General features: G+C 32.4%; 2 protein-coding genes across 3 annotated transcripts in view; one reads left to right on the top strand and one right to left on the bottom strand.

Moving 5' to 3' along the window:
- The first annotated feature begins 6,651 nt into the window (after positions 1-6,651).
- Positions 6,652-9,102, top strand: LOC105129380 (probable indole-3-pyruvate monooxygenase YUCCA7). The gene is made up of 3 exons (XM_011031408.1): positions 6,652-7,559; positions 7,670-8,041; positions 8,602-9,102. Exons 1-3 carry the CDS (start codon positions 6,864-6,866, stop codon positions 8,827-8,829), a joined length of 1,296 nt encoding a protein of 431 aa, XP_011029710.1. The 5' UTR covers positions 6,652-6,863; the 3' UTR covers positions 8,830-9,102.
- Positions 9,103-19,807: 10,705 nt separating this feature from the next.
- LOC105129379 (uncharacterized) overlaps positions 19,808-23,462 on the bottom strand; it is an 11,810-nt gene continuing 8,155 nt past the window's right edge. The window contains exons 10-14 of one of the 2 annotated variants that reach the window (XM_011031405.1): positions 23,417-23,460; positions 22,052-22,230; positions 21,824-21,892; positions 20,682-20,837; positions 19,808-20,309 (exon numbers count right to left, since the gene is read on the bottom strand). In XM_011031405.1, coding sequence (XP_011029707.1) covers positions 20,229-20,309; positions 20,682-20,837; positions 21,824-21,892; positions 22,052-22,230; positions 23,417-23,460 — 529 coding nt within the window. In that variant the 3' untranslated portion in view covers positions 19,808-20,228. Of the gene's footprint in view, positions 20,310-20,681; positions 20,838-21,088; positions 21,544-21,823; positions 21,893-22,051; positions 22,231-23,416; positions 23,461-23,462 lie in introns of those variants that run through there. The other variant, XM_011031406.1, reaches the window with a different exon arrangement.

Here is a 23,462-nt window from a genome sequence, read left to right as displayed (position 1 = left end):
CGACGATCAGGATAAATAGCTGAAAATACATGCTCAAAAAAGACCTGAGAATCTGTTTCACTTAGCTAGGTTGTGCTCATGAATGACTCTTCACTTTGACATCAATGAGCGATCATGAACCCTACAGAAGGACCTACAGCGCAAATTAATGGAAACGGATAGGTCAAGGATTCATCATGGGTCTTGCTGCAGAATCCTCAGCTTATCATCAATTAATCCTAATATTATCGTGATGATTGTTCATGTGTGTGATTGGTACCTCTTCTTATTTTGAAGAGCAATCCTCGACGAGCTCATGCACCGCATCATGAATTAATGTAGCTAGCCAACCTAGCTTAGAGCACGCTTCTTGATGCTCTTCCAAGAAAAAACTTAAAAGTAATCATCATCAGAAGAAAAGACTTGCGACCCCATGTTGATCGCATTTTAATTAGCAACAATATCATGGTCACAAAGTAGGCCAATATCCAAGCTGGCTCAAGCAAAGCTTCCAAGGCATGGGATACGGGAAGATGGGCGTGATCATCACAATGCCTTTTTTTAATAAAAAAAACACACGAAGTGTTTTATTGTAGATTATATCTTTATTTAATGTAGATTGTAATAATAAAATAATGATTTAATTTGCTTTTGAAAAAATTGCAATCTTAATGGTAAAATAGTATTTTTCTCTGGTCAATTTATTATTTATTAATTATTTAAAAGTTTTACTGTTTTTTTATCATGTTTATACATGGTTAAATGATTCTGCTACTTTTAAAAACAAAAAACCATTAAATTCTAGTGAAGGGTCTTTTCAAGCATTTTACATTTTGATATAAAGTAGTTATAATAATAATAATGATAATTCTTAATTTGATACTAGATTTGTTGAGAATTGAGTATTATTATTTTTTCATGTATGATATTTTTGATATATTATAACCTAAATTATAGATTTGAAAAGTTTACTTGGTTCAACATCTTCTTTTATTTTTTACCTTTTTGTTTTTTCCTTCCAATTGTTCAACATTAAATTTTTTAAAATTAAAAAAAAATCATCTAAATCTTCTTTAAACATATTAAATAAACTAATTTACATTGAGTTAACTTTTATATAGCTTAATCAGAAGCTTAGCTAGGTAAATATTTAAATTAAAGAATCGAAAGATTTATTTTTTTATTCAGCTTTAATAGCAATACTAGATTTATTGAGAATTGAGTATTACTGTTTTTTCATATATGATATTTTTAATATATTATAACCTCAATTATAGATATGAAAAGTTTACTTGGTTTAACATTTTCTTTTATTTTTTACCTTTTTGTCTTTTCCTCCAATTGTTCAACATTAAATTTTTTAAAATTAAAAAAATCATTTAAATCTTCTTTAAACATATTAAATAAACTAATCTATATCAAATTAACTTTTATATAGCTTAATCGGGAAGCTTAGCTAGGTAAAGATTTAAATTAAAGAATTGAAATATTTATTTTTTTATTCAGCTTTAATAGCATTGTAAAAAAATCATCGCACTCTTAATGTTTTTTTTATATATATTTTAAAAATTGATTTAGCTTGTGGAGTACAAACAAATTAACTAGTATAACCTATTCTTTGCTATCTCATGAGATCGAGTTTAATCAAGGCGTTTCCTTTTCTGGTTAAATTGTAAAAGCACCTTGTTGAAAAAAATTTGAATATTTTTTATTTTTCTTCTAAGCATAAACATAAAGGAGAAGAAAGAGTACTAACCAATTAAAACCAACAATTGCTAACTAGACGAGACATGTGTTTTTTTATATGATGGATGCCGTATTTTTAATTATATAAATTAATTATATTTTAAAATTTTATATAATAACTTAAAATTTTAAATTAAATACGTTTTTAACCTAATATTAAAATTAATTATATTAAAAATATTTCTCTACACAACGGTGAAAATACATAGAGAAAAAGGTGGCAATTGCTTTCTTTAAATTTTTCAAAATATTAACTTTAGCCCTTTTTTGTTAATTAGTTCAAATTTACCCTTTTTTAAAGATGTTTGCCTCCTATATTTTTCGAAACGTTTTTTTCCCCATTATTTTTTTAATAGCAACTCCACCAATTGGAGGTTATATGGGTTTTGAGTTTACATTAATGGAACTTTCTCTTCAAACTCCCACCCCAATATCCCCAAGATTCCAAACCATAATTTATATTTTATTATTGAAATATCACACTCTTTATATTTTGATTTACTTGGATTAATCACTTGCCATTCTGGGAAAACCGAACAAATTTATCATGATGATCGGTGCACGGAAATCTACTTGGGTAAGACTAATCAATTATAAAGAGAAAGGTAGATCATGTGGATGTGCGCTATTCAAATAATTAGGTCTTGTTTCTTTTCATTCTTAATCGTCTAGGAGGTGCCATAACAGTTTTGGAATGATGGTTTCTGTTCATTTCGAAGATTATAGAATATTAAACCAAGTAGCAGCTCAAACACTTCCCTAGCTATATCTTTGCATGAAAAGAGTGAAGATTATGAAACCAAAGTTCCATGCACGTGCAGCCGCCTCTTTTTTCACAGACGTAGTTTCCGGCCACTTGCCAAAATAATATAAGCAATATGCTACATTATGGCTTCCCATTCAGTTGATTCAATGTCAAATTCTTCATAAATATTTGAAAAGTTGAGAAATTCTTTAGCTGTATATCATGCCAAGTACAGCTAAAGAAATTGCGCTTCGGGGGGTCCAAGAGCCACTTGTTTGTGCGCATGCTGGAACAAAGTATGCAAGGGTTCCAGATTCCAATGGAGGAATTGAATTGTGTCCTCCAAGAGCAAAATCAAACCCCTCTTACCAACAAAACCAACCACTCCATGTGGGCACATCTTGACAATCCTCCTCGTCGACGTTGGCATAACTTCTTGGACATTGAAGGTGGTTGAAATTTATGCAGATGGGTGTTCTTAATTTTAAATGCTACAAAGGTACTTAATCCAAAAAATCTCTTATTTCTAAGTTGGGAAAGAGAATAGTTGTCAAACTTCGCTTTCCAAGAGTCAGCACCCACTTGCTCTTGCCATATTTGGAAGTCGACGACAAATTATTTTGATTGATTGGGCAAGACTTGAGCGATATCCTGCTCTATCAGACCATTATTCCTGATAACTGGGATGGTGAAGATAACTGTTTCATCGCAAGGGAATTTCCTTTTACGTAGCTTAATAGCCACTGAATTTAAACAACCTTGCGATACTTTTACTTTGGCAAACCAATACACATGGCCTGGACCAGTGAATTATTAAGAACGAGAGCATGCACATTAATTGATTAGATTACTTCAAAGCCACCGGTTTTCCATGAGCACCACAGTCCACAGTTTTAATGATCCATCTCTATCAGGACAAGAATTAGGCAGGCTGCGAGGGTTACAATGTAAAAATTATCACGTAGTCTTAGATAACTTGTCCGTGACAGAAAAAGACGTAAATGATGGCTATTGAGTCTCGGGCTTCCGTCTATGCTTCAGTGCCTACGACCTAGCTAGGATCTCCTGGAAGGATAGAAGGTTCAAATTCTGAAAGTGATGAGTGGTGATTTGGAGAGAGGGTAACCCGTATGGTGTTGTTTAAGATTTATAAAAATTCTTGTTAAAAAAAATGCTTTACTTATAATACATAAAAGTTATAAGGAGATGTAGAGGCGTGGTGAAAGTTAGAGAAAAAAGTTTTTTAATATCTAAAAATATATTCATACTTTTCAAATAAATATTAAAGCTTGGATCCTCCATTCTCTTTTGGTATGATATATAGATAGGATCAAATGCTTTGCATAGCATTTTTTCCAGGTTTTAGGAAATTTCTGTTATTCAAAATAGTTTGGTTCATGAAATGGATTAATGAGTAAATGATCATTGATGATGTTATTTGATCTGGTGCAGGAACATTTTATTTTATGAAGAGCAGTAATATCATTGATTATTTTTAATACTGGAGCCAATGATAATTTGGCAAGGAAAAGATAATAAAATCATATGATTGTATAATTCTAGTAGAAGCTTCCATTTAAACCTTGTTGCACCTTAATAGTACCTTTTCTTTTAATAATAGAGTTTTTGAAGCAAAAAGATTGTACATGCATGCTTTTTTTACTCAATTTTTTATATAAAAAAATTTAAAGTGTAATTCTTTTTTTATGCAATTTTTTATATAAAAAAAATTAAAGTGTAAATTAAAAAGTTCATGTATATATGTAATTAAATAAATTGACAACTATATAAATTAATAATCAGAAAAAAAGATATTAACAAAAACTATAACTAAAACTAGAAAATTCAAATGTATTAATAAACATAATATTTCCCTGGTTGTATTTATGAATTTATTTGTTAAATTAATCTTTTTATTTAATCAAATGATATTAAAAATAAACATACATGTTACATCTATTAAATAAAATAAAAGTGAAAAATATATTATTATGCAAGGTTGTATATATTAGAAATATTATATGAAAATAAATATTTTTATTTTTTGTAATATAAAGTTCTTGTATACAAAAAGATTAAAAAAATTGTTGATGAATTAGAATAAATTTTTCAAAAATTAAAAACAAACAACACCATAAAAAAAATCTCTATCCAAAAAAAGTTAAATAAGCAAAACAAAAGTACAAATGAGGGATATTAATTGAAACATAAATTTAAAAATTATTTGAAAAAAAGATATATAAAAAAATACTAGTAAAAAAAAGCAATATCATACAAAAATTTGTTTGGTTGTTGTGGCTTAACTTATTAAACTCGTAACCTGAATCATGAACTCAATTGGGTTCAATAATTTTTTTCTTTAAATTTACATTCTACCTTTAACAAAAATAAATAAATTAAACTCGTGATTCAGACCATGAACTCAATAATTTTTTTCTTTAAATTTATATTCAACCTTTTAATAAAAAAAATTAAACACGCGTAATACCATAAAAAAATAATCTCCATCCAAAAAAGGTTAAAGAAGTAAAAAAAAAATAAAAATACATGAGTGCATTTAATTGAAACATAAATTTAAAAATTATTTTAAAAAATATCAGTAAAATAAAACAATAATTGTCCGGTTGTTGTAACTTAACTTGTTAAATCTATGATTTAGACTATGAGCTCAATCGGATTCAATATTTTTTTCCTTAAATTTATGTTCAATCTTTAAAAACCAAACTCCTGACTCGGACCATAAATTCAATCTGCTCAATATTTTTTCCTCTTAATCTTAAATTTATAGCTAATTTTTTAAAAAAACAAACAGTATCATTCACAATAAAAATTTATAGCTAATGTTTTTAAAAAACAAACAGTATCATTCACAATAAAATATAAAGAGGTGAACAGTGCAATTGCACATATTCATCCCATATATTCTAGTTTATTTATTTAGTAATAAATTATTATATAGGTATACAAGGGGAAAATGATAAAAAAAAAAAAAAAAAACTGTAGACTTGCACAATGTTTTTCAACACGGTATAGATTATAGGTAAAGTTATTATTCTATATATATATATATATATATAGGGGAAACTAGAAAAAATATTGTGGAGGTACACAATGTGAACTTATATAATATTTTTCCCACACGGTTTAGATTATAGGAAATAAAAGTCGACCCTAACTCTGAAAAGAATAGCTTGCGCTATAAAATCAGTCATATTTCAAAATTAAACAACTGGCTAGGCAGTCTCGGTCTATTTCCACACATTAAATACAACTGTCTTGCAGACCACCATCGCATTCTCCCTTGAATTTTGATGAAATAATGGCAGATATTTGAACCAATAGGTAGATTTCTGGAACGTGTACCCGGGGAGAATTCATTTCTAGCCAGTAGACTAAGTTGAATAAAGACCTTGTTCTGGAAGAACGAGTTTATGAAAATAGCAAGCAGCCATGCTCATGGTGTATAAGATAGCTGACTTTGTGCTCATAATTGACCACTCAACAATGAACTAACCGGAAAGAGAACTCAAGAGCTCGACCAAAGAAGACCCATTTCTTCTAGGGCTACGGATCATATTGGTTCTAAATTAACCTCTCAAATGCTATGTTGCTCTTCCACTTTGCTTTACTTTTGAGCATCTATATTTCACATTGGACACTCGACACCCAGATACCATCAATTCATATACAAACACTCCAAGAAAAAATAGTCAAATTTGGCTTATAACAAGATTCGAACGCGAGTAGTTTTTTTGAGGACGAGAAGGAAACCATACCAAGAGAGTATTTGTTTCTTGCTTTTTAAAGTGTTTTTAAATTAGTTTTTGTTTAAAAAATCATTGAAGCGATGCATTTTAGATTTTTTAATTTGTTAATATATAAAAATATATATTATTTTAATATATTTTTAATTAAAAAAAACTCTCCACCGCATATCATTATCGGACATTGAATATTGAAGTAGATTAAAACAACATTACAAACTATGTAATCTTAAGATAGAGAGAAACAAGGTCAATATAAACAAAAGGAGGCCGCACGATGCTTATGCATTTGGGATGACCTTCATAGCATCGTTTCCAAGCCCAAGCACATGCAGCCACTCTCATGGCCATGACCCTTCCCTATTTAATCCCTCTTCCCCCCTCCACACACATCACTTCAAACAAAATTCCATTTTATTCTTCTCTCCACTCCTCTTAATTTGTCCTATCCGTCTTTCCACAAAACATCAAACTAGTTTCTTGATTTGGAAGACAACATCTCCATCATTCTTCTCCCCTCTCTCTAATCTTCTATTTCCCGCTTTGGAAACTTCATTCTGTTCACAGACTTGTCCTTTTGCTTTAATCCCTTTTTGCCATTTTAAAAAAGCAAACATACGTACTTCTTAATGTATAACACTTGTCATAATACACCAAACATGTATCAAACTTCTGGTCCTGATCATGACTTCTTTGCTCGGCGATGTATATGGGTGAACGGACCTGTCATAGTTGGGGCTGGCCCTTCAGGTCTAGCTGTTGGTTCTGGCCTTAGAGGACAAGGGGTGCCATTCGTTATGCTTGAACGAGCAAACTGCATTGCCTCGCTTTGGCAAAACCGCACCTATGATCGCCTCAAGCTTCACCTCCCTAAGCAATTCTGTCAACTACCGAACTTCCCATTCCCAGAGGACTTCCCTGAATATCCCACAAAATATCAGTTCATCAACTATCTTGAATCTTATGCCAAGCACTTCGATATAAATCCGCATTTCAATGAGACTGTGCAGTCTGCGAAGTACGATGAGACTTTTGGTTTATGGAGGGTCAAGACCGTTTCAACAAGCAGTTCATATCCTTGTGAAGTCGAGTACATCTGCAGATGGCTTGTGGTGGCCACCGGAGAGAATGCAGAGAAATTCTTGCCAGAGTTTGAAGGCTTGCAGGACTTTGGTGGCCACGTTATGCATGCTTGTGACTACAAATCCGGTGAAAGGTATCGCGGAGAGCGTGTACTAGTTGTTGGCTGCGGCAATTCAGGCATGGAGGTCTCTCTTGATCTATGCAACCATAACGCAAGCCCATCAATGGTTGCTCGCAGCTCGGTGAGTAAGCATGTCTTACAGAATTTGCTATCCTGATCATAATAAAACCTTAAGCCTATACATGCTCAAACGATTATTAGTTCTTAATTAATTACTGTAATACTCTACAGGTTCATGTCTTGCCTAGGGAAATTCTTGGGAGATCAACATTTGAGTTGGCAGTAACTATGATGAAATGGCTGCCACTGTGGATGGTCGATAAGATATTATTAATTTTTGCCAGGCTAATTCTCGGAAATCTTGAAAAATATGGTTTGACAAGGCCATGTTTAGGACCTTTACAGCTCAAGAATACTCATGGAAAAACCCCAGTATTGGACATTGGTGCACTAGAAAAAATAAGATCTGGTAAGATCAAGGTTGTCCCTGGAATCAAGAGATTCTCTAGTGGAAAAGCTGAGCTAGTTAATGGTGAAATTCTTCAAATCGATGCTGTAATTCTGGCAACTGGGTATCGCAGCAATGTACCTTCATGGCTAAAGGTGAGGCAATGATTTGCTTTTTAGGATTTATTACACGACAGTTATGGAAGTTGCAATTGTTTTTTCATGCGTGTCTTAGTTGTTGATCAAAGACATCTGTGTTTCAGAAATTTTAGAAAACTGTGGTCCGATTGCTGGTTTTTTCAGAGGTTTATTTTTTTGTCTTATACATAGACCAGAATCTGATAAAAATAATTGTAGTTGAGAAGTTTTTTCTCTTATTATTAAAAAAAATGTGGCCTAGATGTTTTTACCCGTGACAGACATAAACAGGGGACATTGATGAATTAGAGATGTCAGATGAATCAGAGCATGTCAGCTTGCTGCTGCTTCTGATACTCTGTTTTTCCCCCTTTTTTTGGTATCTCTCTCAGGTAATGGGGTTCTGTTTCTTTGACCCTTTGTTCGTTACCATGATTCCTTGCGGGGAAAATTAAATTTCAGACATTGCCTCTGCGCAAAGACAATATGATCTATGCAACTCGAGGAGTTATTTTTTCTTCTACTTAGGAAAGATCAATGGGCTAACCTGACATATTTGTACTATTTGTGATTCTCAGGAGAATGAGTTCTTTACCGAAGATGGGATTCCCAAAAATCAGTTCCCTAATGGATGGAAAGGCAATACCGGGCTTTATGCAGTCGGCTTCACAAAGAGAGGTCTCTCTGGTGCATCTCTAGATGCTATTAGCGTAGCATTTGACATTGCCAAGAGCTGGAAAGAAGAAACCATGCAAAAAAAGATAACCGTGGCAGCTCGCCATAGGAGATGCATTTCACATTTCTGAAGTCACAAGATTTCTGCGTCTCTTCATTTCTTGAGTCCAGGGACTTGTCGAAAAGAAGTGAGATCAGTTTGTGCAGAAAACAACGTAGAGCACAAGAACAATGAAAAATAGCTGTAGCCCTCTCCTCAGGAAAACCCAAGATCTGCAAATAATTGGGCTTTTTTTTTTTTTTTGTACGAAGGAAGATGAGGCTTACTGGTGGAATGAACTTGTTTATTTAATTTTTTTCCCCTGGTTCAGAGGAATTCTTTTGTATCAGTGTATTTTAATAATCCAAGTCAAATGGAAACGACAATTCTTTCTAGTACTCTCCTCTCTCTGGTCCACTCTTGGAAATGAATACAGCTGATGGGCTATATCTCCGGTCTTGGTCCACCGCAGCCCAATAAATAATGTGGGCCCAGGTCCATCAAACCAGCAACATCACAAATTGCAAAATCTCTTCAGAATTGTCCTGCCCCTGAACAGTTTTTGCAGGAATGAAAGAGCCTTGCACATGGATTGAGAGAGCCCACAATGAGAACAGTATGGAAATGCAGATGTTGTTCTAATCGAAAATGTGAAAGAACATGACTGCAAATTTTAACCAATTTATGAAACTGCAAATCACTGTATGCAATGCCATGTGATTCTTGCCTCCGTACTGGCTCAATTTCCATTTGGAGGAAGATTCAACTATGTTCAATGATTCTGAATCCTAATTTAATATGCCAAGCACCGTCCACCAACTCCCTCTTTCAAGCCTAGCACTGTTCGTTAAAGACACGAGAGTCGAGGAGGGACATGTGATTTAGGGATGATTAGAAGCCTAGGTTTCTTATGAACTTGCATGGAGAAATTTATGTGTAAACGACCTTTATGCTGCTGAAAAAAGAAAAATCTTGCACCACAGCACCAATACCAGAACCACTACCTTGTTGAATTTATAATCAAGGAGAGAACCAAACATCTCGCAGCCAAGTTGCTAATGTAGTCCGGCAAGACCAGCAGCCATGTGCAGCCAAAACATTGCAAAGAAGTATACCATAATATTAGAGGAAAAATATTGAAAAGTAAATGTGAAAACAACCCATATGAGTACCCATGATTCACGTGTGCAAAAGTAACTCAATGGCCCATCTGAAATTTCCTCACCACCACAAACTCTTGATGAAAAAAACTTTTATAGGTCAATTTCGATCTTCCGAGAGGAGATGCACTATCTTCAGCAACCTTTTGTCAACATGTTTTAAGCTACAGAAGCAAGGATTTGACAGTTTGGAACTTGTACTACTTCTAGACTACAACATTAAAAACCACAGCTATATTCCTGTCCAATTCCACTAGAATTTATAAGGTTCTCACTGTCCTGTAACCTCATACCTAGACAGCATGGTTATCGAGAAAGAAAAACACATGGGGTGGCCACCATATTATATCCCTTCTTGCTCCATCAATAGCCCATTCCTACTGGTTCTGATATTTATTAGTTATATGACCGTGATTAATTTTTTTATATAAAAAATATTAAAAAAATTAAAATTTAAAAATATTAGAATTTTTTTTAAAGTTATATTCAAGAATCTTATATTTTGACTACAATGCCGAACTCAAGAGTAATATTTATAATAATATTAAATTTGACAAACTCAAGTTTAAGCGGGTCTGGCTGTAATATCAAGTTCAATAGTCTTGAATATGGGTATGGCTGCAAAGTCGTGTCATAGAAGTATAATACTTAAATAGATTAATTAAAAAGAACAAAACAAAGAAAAAAAAACTAATAAGAAGAAAAAAACTAATAAAAAAAATATGAATTAATTGAGTTAACCCTTCAAACCTGAAATCTGTGTCATAAAAGTATGATAATTAAATAGAAAAAAATTTAATATCAATAAACTAAATAAAAAAATCAATTAAAAAAAAAGCATCAATCTTTTCAATGTGGATTGTACTCTATAGTCCACAATGAAAAATATATATAAAAAAAACACTAAAGATATTAGCTTTTTCACCGTGGACTGCATACAATACTAAAAGATGAAATCGGAAGAACAAAAGTAATGAGGAAAAAGAAAAATAATCTAAATTAATCGGGTTAACCGGTCAAACCTAGGATCCATGTCATGAAAGTTTAATAATTAAACAGAAAAAATTTAAAATTAAGAAACTAAATTAAAAGAATAATTACCAAACAAAAAAAAAGACAAAAAAAACTAAAGGTATTAGTTTTTTCATTGTGGATTGCACTGTGCAGTCCACAATAAAAGGCTTAAAAAAGAAAAGAAAAAAAAACAAAGGCATATGCCACATATTATTTTTTTTCTTGCATAAAAAATATTAAAAAATGCTAAGATCTAAGAGTGTTATGTATTTTTGTAAAGATATATCCAAGAGCCTTTGATTTAGCTGCAACACTAAATCTAAGAGTAATATTTTTAATAATATTAAACTTATATGTTAAATGAGTCTGGTTGTAACATTAGACCCAAGAGCCTTGAATGTGGGTTTGACTGCAAGATCGTGTCATAAAAGTATGATAATTAAATAGATTAATTAAAAAAAAACCAACATGAAGAAAAAAAACCTAATAAAGAAAAAGAAAAAAATCTGAATTAACTAGATTAACCCTTCAAACTAGGTTAACCTGTCAAATTTAGGATACGTATCATGAAAGTTTGATAATTAAATAGAAAAAAATTTAATATTAATAGATTAAACTAAATGAAAAAAATTAATTAAAAAGAAAAAAAATAAAATAAAATTTCAGGTTAACTCATCAAATCATATTAACCCGTCAAACTTGGGATTCATTAACAAACTAAATTAAACAAAAAAATTTATTAAAAGGAAAAAAGAGAAGAAAAAAAACCATTAAGGAAAAAAAACAATTATATATATATATATATAAGAAAAAAAAAAGAAGAAGAAAAAAGAAGAAAAAAAAAGAAAAAGAATATATATATATATATATATATATATAGTATAATAATAATAATAATAATAATAATAATAATAATAATAATAATTATATATAAGTATGATTAAAAGGCGTGAGAAGCTACAGTTCTTTCTAAAAAAAACTAATAAAGAAAAAAAAAATTGAATTAACTGGATTAATCTTTCAAACCAGGTTAACCCGTCAAACTTTAGATTCACGTCATGAAATTTTGATAACTAAATAAAAAAAAATTGACTGGTTAACCCATAATTAATTGGGTTAACCTGTCAAGTGTGGGATAAGTGTCATGAAAATCCGATAATTAAATAGAAAAAAATTTAATATTAACAAACTAAACTAAATAAAAAAATTAATTAAAAAAAAGTAAAAAAAAATAAAATTTCAGGTTAACTCGTCAAATCAGGTTAACCAGTCAAACTCAGGATTCATTAACAAACTAAATTAAATAAAAAAATTTATTAAAAGAAAAAAACAAAGAAAAAAACTCATAAAGGCATAAAAAACCAAAAAAACAGAAAAATAAAAAAAAATGAAACGAAAAAATATATATTATAATAATAATAATAATAATAATAATTATTATTATTATATATATAAGTATTATTAAAAGGCGTGGGGAAGCTACAGTGCTTTCCCCACGCGTTTTAGTATATTGTTAATAGTAGACGTTAATTAACCACTGCCAACAAGTTGTAATAAAGCAATACATGGAGTCCTGTATGCGTGAGCAATTTGCAAGCATGTATTTTGCATTTTCCACTTTCAGACCTCATGAAGAGAGAATGTGTTTTATCCTGTTAATGGAGAGAGGAGAAATTGGACAAATAGTAAAGGCAATCACTATCATCTTATACATTTCCATCAACTTGTGCATAAGGACCTTTTTTGTTCTCCCGATAAACCAATGACATGAAATTTTGTTCATTTGCTCCTGTCAATTTATCAAGTATGTCCAATAACACTGTTTCTTAAGACGGGTAAATCACCTATAGCAAGATGGAGCAATACAATCAGCTAACTCGTTTGCTGGTAGACAGAAATAGGGAACCTGCTTCAGTACATATTCGAAAGACATGAAACAGCATGAATTGTGAGACTTGGGCCCAGCAGAACATAGAGAGAATGTGCAACCTCTTCAATATGGCCATCCAAGTGCTTCAAATGGACAACAAAGAACTCAAGCTTCGGACGCCATGTGTTTGTCTGTGTTTATATATATATATATATATATATATAAGAGTTGAAGGAATAGGTATTTTCAGTACAGAGGAAGCAATAAATTGGGGTTTATCAGGACCAATGCTACAAGCTTCCAGAGTGCAATGGGAGCTTCGTAGAGCTGATCATTACACGCACATATAAGTTTGGTCAGAAGCGAGGTCGCTCTCCTCTTCTTCAGAGACGAGGCTTTTTGTGTGTGTAAGACCACCATACTCTCCCACATAACAAATCAGTTCCTTTAAAAAGAGATTGATGAATAGTATTTTCCTTCTTTCTTCTTTTCTCCTCTCTTAACAATGGAAAATAGATATCATAATAACAAGATGTTCATCCAAATAGTAAAAGGCATGCTGATACAGTTGTTTTATACAACAACTTGCTCATATATTGTCTACATGAATATCCCACGGATACAAAGAAATCTCTTAATTTTGTATTTTGTTCTTTCCCATGGGATGTAAAATCTTTTTCTTAAAGAGCTCATATGAAATTCATTTTAAGAAGACAAATCTATGCAGGTCATATAATTAACCAGCACAAACCTTTTTAGTGAACACTTTCTGGTTTATCACTGGCAGCCTCTAGAAACGTGTCAAGCCCTTTTCGAGTTTCATTATCCACTGTTGAATAAGAGAGTTACCTGCAATTTAGATCATGTCAAGTATCATCAAACCATTAGGATAGGGCATTAACTTAAATCAGAAAGAAATGTTAAGGCCTGCTCCCTCACCAGCTCTGCGAAATGGAGTTTTAAATCTTGTAACACACTCTTTACTAATCAATCAGGCAATTTTCTGATAGTGCTCGTAAGCTGTGTTTGCAATTGATTAAGCTGTACCAAACATAATTTCATAGCCGCTCCAGAAATGCGTGATTTTGTTCCTTGAATAGCAGATAACAGGGTTGGGCTTGATGGCCAGAAAGTAAAACAATCTTGACAGCCTCGAATTCATATAATAACTAACCGCACGCACACACACACACACACACACATGTATATATATATATATATAGCTCTTGATTACCACAGTTGGTGCCCAGAAGCTTGTCCAAGTTCAAATATTGCTCCACAGATCTTAACGCTGCAGCTCAAGAAACCACTGTGCATTACAATAGTTCGAGTTAAAACAGGGAAAAGAAATGAAAGTAGAAGCTTCCAGCACATGATGTCAGTCAAGCCTTGCACTTGGCCACCCACGCCACGGAAAAGAGGAAGCTTGCCACCAGCTGTCTATTGCACATCACTAATACAAAAGGTCAAAAACCCAGCCAACAGAGAGAGCATAAATCATGAACCTCGTATTTTACGACCTGATGCTTCAAGTAGTGATCATGGATTTTCACTGTTATCCAACTATAGTTCTAATATGCTCTTCAAACAATAAACATTCAAATCACTTGAATACTAATGCTACCAGAAGTTTAGCTAAATTAGCCGACTTCTAAGAAAGCATGCCTTCATACCATCGCCCATAATTTATTTTTATTTTTAAAACGCGGTGGTTTAGCTGAATATTACAAATTAATTGATGGATTAATCTTCAATTTAATAAATATCATAATTGTAATATTTTATCTGATATAGAAATTGTTGAGGATTGCTTAAGAGCTATCAAAGAAGGAGCTGACAAAGATTTTTCTGTTTCTGTTAATTCAAATCCTCATGCAAATAATAAGTTATTGTACTAGTCTCTAGAAGTTTGTTAATATGTTATCATGTTAACAGATCATTACATGATTTAATGCTAAAAGTTTGCATTTCTGTTTTTCTTCGTTTGGATATATATATGTGTGTGTGTGTAACAATTGCAATGAATGCATCCAATTAGTTTTTCATTCAATTTGAAATAAATTCAAATACAATCTTTGTTGTCTCTTCTCTTCTTTCTATCTTTATTTCTTCTTGTAAATATTTTTCTTTGGTATAAGCTATTATCTTAAAAGGACATGTAATGGAGGTTGAAACAAGTTTCTCTCATATTTCTTCTCTTATCTTTGATGGAGAATATTATCAACTCTAGGTAGTAAAAATAAAAACTTATTTGGAGGCGTTGGATCTTTAAGAAGCAATTGAATAAGATTATGAAGTTCATCATTTACCAAATAATACAATAGTAGCTCAAATAAAAAATCATAAAGAGAGAAAAACAAGGAAATCAAAAGCAAAAGCTTGTTTGTTTGCAGTTGTTTCCACAACAATATTCACCAGGATTATATCTCTTAAATTAGCAAAATATGTTTGGAATTATTTAAAGGAGTATGCAAGATGAAAGAATTCGTAGCATGCAAAGTCTTAATTTAATAAGAGAATTTGAACTGCGGAGAATGAAGGATTATGAGACCATCAAAGAGTATTCAAACAAATTGCTTGGAATTGTCAATAAGGTGAGGTTACCTAGCACAAAATTGTAAAGAATTATCTGATTGCAGAATTGTAAAGAAAATTCTTGTAATTATGCCTAAAAGATATGAAGCATTTATAACCACCTTGGAGAATACAAAGGATTTGTCCAAGATCACCTTGACAGAATTGATAAATGCTTTACAGGCTCAAGAGCAACGGAGACTTATGAAGTAAACATCATGTTACTGAAATAACTTTACAAGCAAAGTATCCCGATTCTGATAAGAAGAATTTCTTTGGAAAGAATCAGGTTTCAAGCAGTAATAAGACTACTATCAGTCAATTCCAGAACAGAGAAAAGTTTTTTAATAGAGACTTTCCACCATGTCAACACTGCAACAAGTTAGGTCATCCACCATTCAAGTGTTGGACCAGACCTGATGCAAAGTGCAATAAATGTAATAAAATGAGACTTGAAGCAATCGTCTATAGAACAAAATTTCACAAACAAGATGAAGATGTTCAAGTTACCAGTCAAGATGATGAAGATCAAATGTTTGTAGCTACATATTTTTCAGTCCAGACTTCCTCAGATCACTGACTAATCGATAGTGGGTGCACAAGTCATATGACTTCTAATAAGTGTCTCTTTAGAACTTTACAAACTACTAAAGTTGTAAAGGTTAGAATTGAAAATGGTGATTGTATAGCGGCAAAGAGAAAAGAAACGATTGTCATCACTACCAACTCAGGTACAAAACTATTTTTGATGTTCTTTATGTACTTGATATAGATCGGAATTTGTTTAGTGTTGGACAATTAATAGAGGAAGGCATGAAAATGGTTTTCAAAATTCAATCTTGCTATATTTTTTATACTGCTAGAAAAAAAAATATTGCAAGCCAAAATAAGAGGCAAAAGCTTTTTATTTTTACTATTTAAGAAGGAGCACACAACCTTTCCAACAAAGTTGAATGACATGGAAGTGTGGATAAGAGACTAGGTCACTGTCATCAACAACGAATGATTAGTATGAACAAGCATGAAGATGCAAGAGGAGTGCCTTCTTTTACTGATCTGCTGCTAAATTGTATTGTTTGTCAACTTGGTAAGCAAAATAGAAAACCGTTTCTAAAATCAACATGAAGGTTTACGCAGAAACTTCAATTGATTCATACAAATGTTGTTAGGTCCACTTAGTGCACCTTCAATAAAAGGTAGTCAATATTACAGTCTTTATTGATGATTTTACTAAAATGTGCTAGATTTTTTTCATGAAATACAAGTCAGAAATAGATGGTATTTTTTAACGATTCAAGAAGAATGTGGAGAATAAAAGCAACTGCAGAATTCAATCCATTCGGTCAGATAATGGTAAACAATACACTTCATCAGAATTCAATCTCTACTGTGAAGTAGCTAGCATTAAACATCAATTCATTACCTTCTACACTCCTGAACAGAATGGAGTCAGTGAGTGGAGAAATCGATACATTATAGAGATTGTGAGATGCATGCTATATGAAAAGAATTTGCCAAAGATGTTTTGGGCAGAAGCAGCTAACACAGCTGTCTTCCTTCAAAATCGACTTCTAACAAAATTGCTGGAAGAAAAGACACCTTTTGAAGTTTGGTATAACTACAAAGCTTCATTAAGTTTTCTTAAGATCTTTGGCATTAGTTATTTTGTTCATGTTCTACAAATCAAAAGGGACAAGCTTGACAAGAGACTAATGCTAGGAATCTTTGTTGCTACAGTGATGTTTCTAAAGCTTACAAAGTTTATCATCACTAAACTCAGAAGATAGTTATTACTAGGGATTCCATTTCCATGAAGAAGAATAATAGGACTTGGGAAACTCACCAAGAAATGTGCAGCTAACATATTTATTGCATGATGAATCATTTGATGATTCACCAATTAGAGGCACCCGATCCCTTGATGATATTTATCAAAGGAGCAATGTGGCTATCTTCGAACTAGAAGGCTATAAAGAAGCAAAACAAAACCTAGAATAGCAAAAAGCAATTCAAGAGGAGATATCCATGATTGAGAAGAACTACACATAAGAACTAGTTGACAGACCACTAAGCAAAAACATTCTTAGTGTGAAGTGGATATTCAAGACTAAAGTAAATACAAATAGCACCATCAACAAGTATAAAACTAGGTTGGTTGTTAAAGGGTATGCTCAGATTTATGGTGTTGATTATTCAGATACGTTTGCACCTGTAGCAAGGATGTACACCATTAAATTCTTGTTTGTTGTTGCTGCACACAAGAATTGGAAAGAATTCCAGTTAGATGTTAAATCAGCCTTCCTAAATGGCATTCTATAAGAAGAAATTTATGTTGAGTAGCCAGCTGGTTTTGTGATTCAAGGAAAAAAAGATAAAGTTTATCTATTAAAAAAGGCTTTCTATGGGTTGAAACAAGCACCTAGAGCTTGGTATGATAGAATTGATGACTATTTGACAGGTTCTGGATTTTAGAAAATTTTATTAGAAACAACACTTTATGTGAAGAGAATCAATAATGATGTGCTTATAATATCACTTTATGTTGATGATCTCTAGTGATAGGAAGAAATACAGTGCAGGTTGAAAAATTCAAGCAGATTATGCAAGTTTTTGAAATGACCGATCTTGGTCTCATGAGTTTCTTTCTGGGAATGGAAATCATGCAAAGCAAAGAAGAAATATTCATTTGCCAGAAGAAATATTCAAGGGAAATCTTGAATAAATTCCATATGAAGAATTGCTAGCCAACAGTTACTCCAATGAATCAAAAGGACAAATTTAGCAAAGAAGATGGCACTACTAAAAGTAGATGATGAAAAATTCAGAAGCTTCATTGGTTGTTTGTTGTATTTAACAGTAACCCAACTTGGCATACTTCATGCAACAAGTCTTTTATCTCGTTTTATGCATTGTCCAAGCAAAATTTATATGAGAGCAGCCAAAAAAATTCTAAGATATATCAAAGGAACATGCAGCTTCGGTGTTAAAATTTTGAAGTGTCAAGAGTTAAAACTACATGGTTTTTTTTTACAGTGATTAGGGTGAATTCACTTATGACATGAGAAGCACCTTTAGATTCTGTTTTAATCTAGGATCTGCAATATTTTCATGTTCATCTAAGAAGCAAGACATCATGGCTTAATCTACTACAAAGACAGAGTTCATTGTAACCACATCTGTAGTTAATCAAGCATTATGGCTTCAGAAGTTACTACGAGATTTATATATGGAAGAAGAAGAAGCAACTGAAATCTCAGTTGACAATCAAGCAGCTATAGCAATCTCTCATAATCTAATGTTTTATGGAAAAAAAACAAAACACTTTAACATCAAACTTTATTTTTTAAAAGAGGTGCAGAAAAATGATGATATTAAATTGATTTATTGCAAGTCTGAAAATCAATTGGTTAATCTGTTTGCTAAAGCACTTCTAGTAAATAGGTTTGAGTTTTTAAAACAAAATATTGGAGTTTACAGCTCCTAAAACAAGGAAGAGTGTTGAAAATTGCTTCAAGAGCTATCAAAGATTTTTTTTTTTGTTTCTATTAATTCTAATTCTCATGCAACTAATTAGTTGTTATCCTAGTTTCTAAAAGTTAGTTAATCTATTATCATGTTAACAGATCATAATATCATTTAATGTTAGAAGTTTGCAATTCTATTTTTCTTCATTTAGATATATATGTGTAATGATTGTAATGCATGTATTCAATTAGTTTTTCATTCAATCTGAAATAAATTCAAATACAATATTTATTGTCTTTTGTCTTCTTCCTATCTTCATTTTTTCTTGTAAATATTTTTCTTTTAAACACTTTCAGAAATATAATATGTAATTAAATATTATGGTTGAAAATCATGAGATTCAAAAATATTTTATTTCACCAAAAAATTTTACTCTTATGATAATTTATCAATTTTTTTTTATTTTGAATGCTAATTTCCCACTCTGCACCCATTGGGTGTGTTTGTTTAACCTTACCTTTTGCATTTGCAGTGTAAAAAATGCAATTAGATGCTTGGTAATACACCAAACTGTGTTTTATATTATAGAGCAGAGTTTGATTTTTACATTAGGTATTTAGACTTTTGATTTTTTTCTTTTCTTTTGCAGAGTTTCGACTGTTTCGAATCTAATAATTAGATGTATTTTAGGATTTCTCACATGTTATATCATCATTAAAATTTTCCGAATTTAAATACCATTCAACAAACCATCATTCACCTTGTATCAGAAATATCATAGAAGCTGTGTAAAAAATCATTCACCTTTTGCGTTTGCAGTGTAAAAAATGCAATTAGGTGTTTGTTTTTGAAATTTTCTTTTTCCTTAAAATAATTTTTGTATGAATTTAAATTTTCTAGCGTTCTGATATAAAAACAAAATTATTTTAATATATTTTTAAATAAAAAATACATATTTTGAATGACAATTTCAAACACAACCGAAATTGAAAGGATGCAAAATCATTTGTATCATTTCCAGGGGTTTGAGCCGTAAGTTTGCTCTTGAATACAATAAATGCGGGCAGAAACTGAAAACAACAAATTCACACTACAGTTAATCGTCACTGTCTGTAATTCTATACTAACTTTCCATGATATATAAAAGATATCCCTGCAAAAGTTTCTCACTACACAAAATTACAGCCAGAGGTCTCCTAATTGTCATACGCCAAAGAATGACAACTGGATTTCCCATCAATGGGAATCGCCCAAGAACAGATTTTTCATGGGTTGCAAAAGAATGGATGGTAGTATAACTGACTCAAAATATACAAATTACGACCTCCGTTGAGGTGCCATAATAAGGGGAGCAGCAGCAGAAATAGAAACGCAGCGTCCTGGTTTGATGAGTGATCCTGTCAAGTCTCAAAGCAGCTTGCTTGTTCTTCGTCTGGATGGTCCTCCAGGGAACAGCTTCATAATCCACCCTAAAACCCTTTCCACCACCTATTTGGGGGGCAAAAATGACATATTTATCAGCGACCAGTAATTGGGAGCAAAAAACCTTTTATTTCCTAAAGAACATCTCTTAACACCATGTTAGTTCAGGATGGAGGCATAATAAATGGGATAGAGGGGATGGGATGCTTCCTTTGTTTTGTTCGATGGATAGGCCCAAAGAAAGATCCCTTCCAACATGTACTATTTTTCTGCCCTGCCTTGTTACCTCCCATGAGTTAATTTCCATCCTTTCTCCAAAGAGCCACTTACAATATTAACACAAAAAAGAAAAACGCAATTTCTCCACTCTAATCAGACATTACTGACTCTACAAATAATTACAACAATATTTATAATATTTGGTGTTAGATTTCATACCTCATCACCTTCATCTGCATATGCAGTGCTGTCTTGCACCGCATGTGAATCTGGTAACCTAGCTGGGATATTTTCGCTGGCCATACTTTGAGAAGTCAAAAGCTCTAATCTTTGAGTTTGAATCTCAAGTTTATGCGACAATTCATTGTTTAAATCCTTCATTTATTCGAAACAAAAATCCCAATAAATTATATAAGAAAACTAGAAGAAAAAAATTGGATTTACATCAGCATCCAGAACTGGAAATCAATCAATACTAAAAACACATTTGATTATTCATAAAATAATTTGACTTGGACCAGATCACTAGAATAACACACTCACCAACCTTAACAATTTCTAATCCATATCCATTTCCTGATCTAGTGAGACATTGATTCCAAGAATGTGTAAAATACACCAGAAACAGCTTCAAGTACATACCATCTATAGCAAAACAATACCCCCTTCCACTATTCTGGGAGTGGGCATACCTTCACAAGTGTCTGTCCTATAATATACATTTTTTTTTTTTCAAAATCTTTTAGCATGAAATAAGTTTGAACATCCAAATAATGTAGGAGGTACCACCTATTTTCAAGAACGAAAAAAAAAAAAAAAAACAGTTCAATGACAACTTATAGTGCCACTTATTGCAAAATTTATGATCGACGAGATCAAAAACTACTCAGTAACCCAAAAAGTTGTAATCCAAAAATCTTTCAAAGAGGTGAGAGCAGACTCTTCCCCTTTAAAAGCTCTTTAGTTTTTGCTCCTTTCATCAAAAACCCAAAACCTTACTGAGCAATTCACCCTGTATCTCTTTTTTCCTGTACAAAGAAACCAAATCCTCACCAAGCATTTAGTCCCTAATCATCTGAACCTGAAAGAGCTCAATGGAAAGGAAAGGTACCAAACACTATAAACAATAAGATTCCAACACAAACAAACTAGAAGTAAACAAGAAACAGCTGCTTCTATACACAAACTAAAATTGACCAAGACCCTCCCCTCTTTTCTCAAAACTAAATATAGTTAAAATCCTTGCCCAGGCTACTTCCATGCACTTCTTATAAAATTATGCAATTAATAGGTTCACGTCCAACAAAAACTTTTTCTTACAAGAATGTTAACTCCATGTTCATTTTGGGCTCAAGAGTTACCTTTAGCTTGGAGCACTGAGATGACTCGGATGTCAAAGCTTGCACCAACTCTTCTTTTTCCAATGCAAGCTGTACCAAAAGAGGACCATTGGAGACTTTACATTTATGTATTCTATTCAGTCACTTCATAAGCTCTTTCATTATTTAACAGGAAAGAAGGGGGAAAAAATTGCCAAATGCCTAGAGCGCTTAGGCTTGCAAGGGATTGACAGAACATAAAAAACATACCTCGGATATTATTGTGTTAATGTTTTGAATCCTTCTCATTTGATCTGGTGGAATATACACAGATGAAGCTTGAAGATTCAACTGACCACTGCCAGGTAGGTTGAGAAAATCAGAGGCATCATTTCCAGGAAATGATGCAGCATCATGGGTTTCCTGGCTGGAAGTCTCTGGGATATCACCTGCAATTCAAATGAAGAAGGAAACCATGAATAATAGGAAAAGGAAAAGACTTTAAAGAACGAACTGCAGAGGTACTTGCTGCAATAAGGCAATAACCAGTATATTTTCTGTAACGGCTTAGTTGTACAATGGTCTTACATGAAAAAGAGAATGCACAAAGAAACCAATGCCCAGCACAAAAATTGAAGCTCAAGCATAGTCATCAAGGATAAACTATAGATGAAAACAAGAACAAATAGATGACCCCGTACATCTCTAGCATGTAAAATTTATCCGTCTCAGAATGTTATGATTAGGAAACAAAAAAAATGTTTTAGCATCAACTAATGAGGCTAAATCCTGATCAAATCCCATATTGTTCGTCTACTTAAGCTAAAAACTCCTACCCACAGTTTCCAGGAGGTCATGGAGATCGATAGGTCTCAAGGAAGCAGCAAAAAATTTAACAAAAGCACACAAACAAAGTATCCGAATTTTTGTCTCTACAAAGTCTATCAAAGCATTTAAACTAATTATCCATCTCTGATTGACAGATAAAGTAAATAAGCAAAAACAGGAATACAACAAATTCAGAAAGCAAGAGGATATACAAATTTTAGGACCAATTGTGCTGGCAAGTAAATTAAACACACTCCAAGAAATGGGCGCTGACGTAGAGGTTTTTTGGAAGTGTGGTAGTGGTTGTTTTTCAAAATGTTTTTTTGCTCGGAAATGCATCAAAATATTTTTTTTTATTTTTAAAAATTGTTTTTGACATGAGCACATTATAACAATCCAAAATCATTAAAAAAAATTAAGCAAAAACAAAATCAAATTTTGGGGAAACGATGTTTCAAACGCGTTCCCAAACAGCCCCATAATGGTACATAGTTGTGAAATTTCTCAAATTTCCTTTACATAACAAAAGGCTGAACCACCAAAAATGAGATCACAACATCATTTCAAAAACAAAAACATTCCATTTAGAAGACAACCACCAAAAATGAGATCACAACCCCCCCCTCACTCCCTCTCCTCCTATGTTAATGAAGAACCCCTCCCCCCCTCCTTCTCTCCCACTTTAATGAAGAAACATGTAAGCAACAATATCCACCATTCAGTGGCATTCTGATCAGCATAACATCAATTCTGTTAGAAAGAACCAATCAGCATAACATCAATTCTGTTAGAGAGAACCCTCATTACCTAAATCTTCCGTGGATGTTGCTACATTTTTTTTCTCTGCATTCCT

The sequence above is a fragment of the Populus euphratica genome, unplaced genomic scaffold (assembly GCF_000495115.2).
Source record: "Populus euphratica unplaced genomic scaffold, PopEup_1.0 scaffold18.1, whole genome shotgun sequence".
NCBI lineage: Eukaryota > Viridiplantae > Streptophyta > Magnoliopsida > Malpighiales > Salicaceae > Populus > Populus euphratica.
Note: the sequence above shows the minus strand (reverse complement) of the source record. Positions and strands in the feature narration are given on the sequence as shown.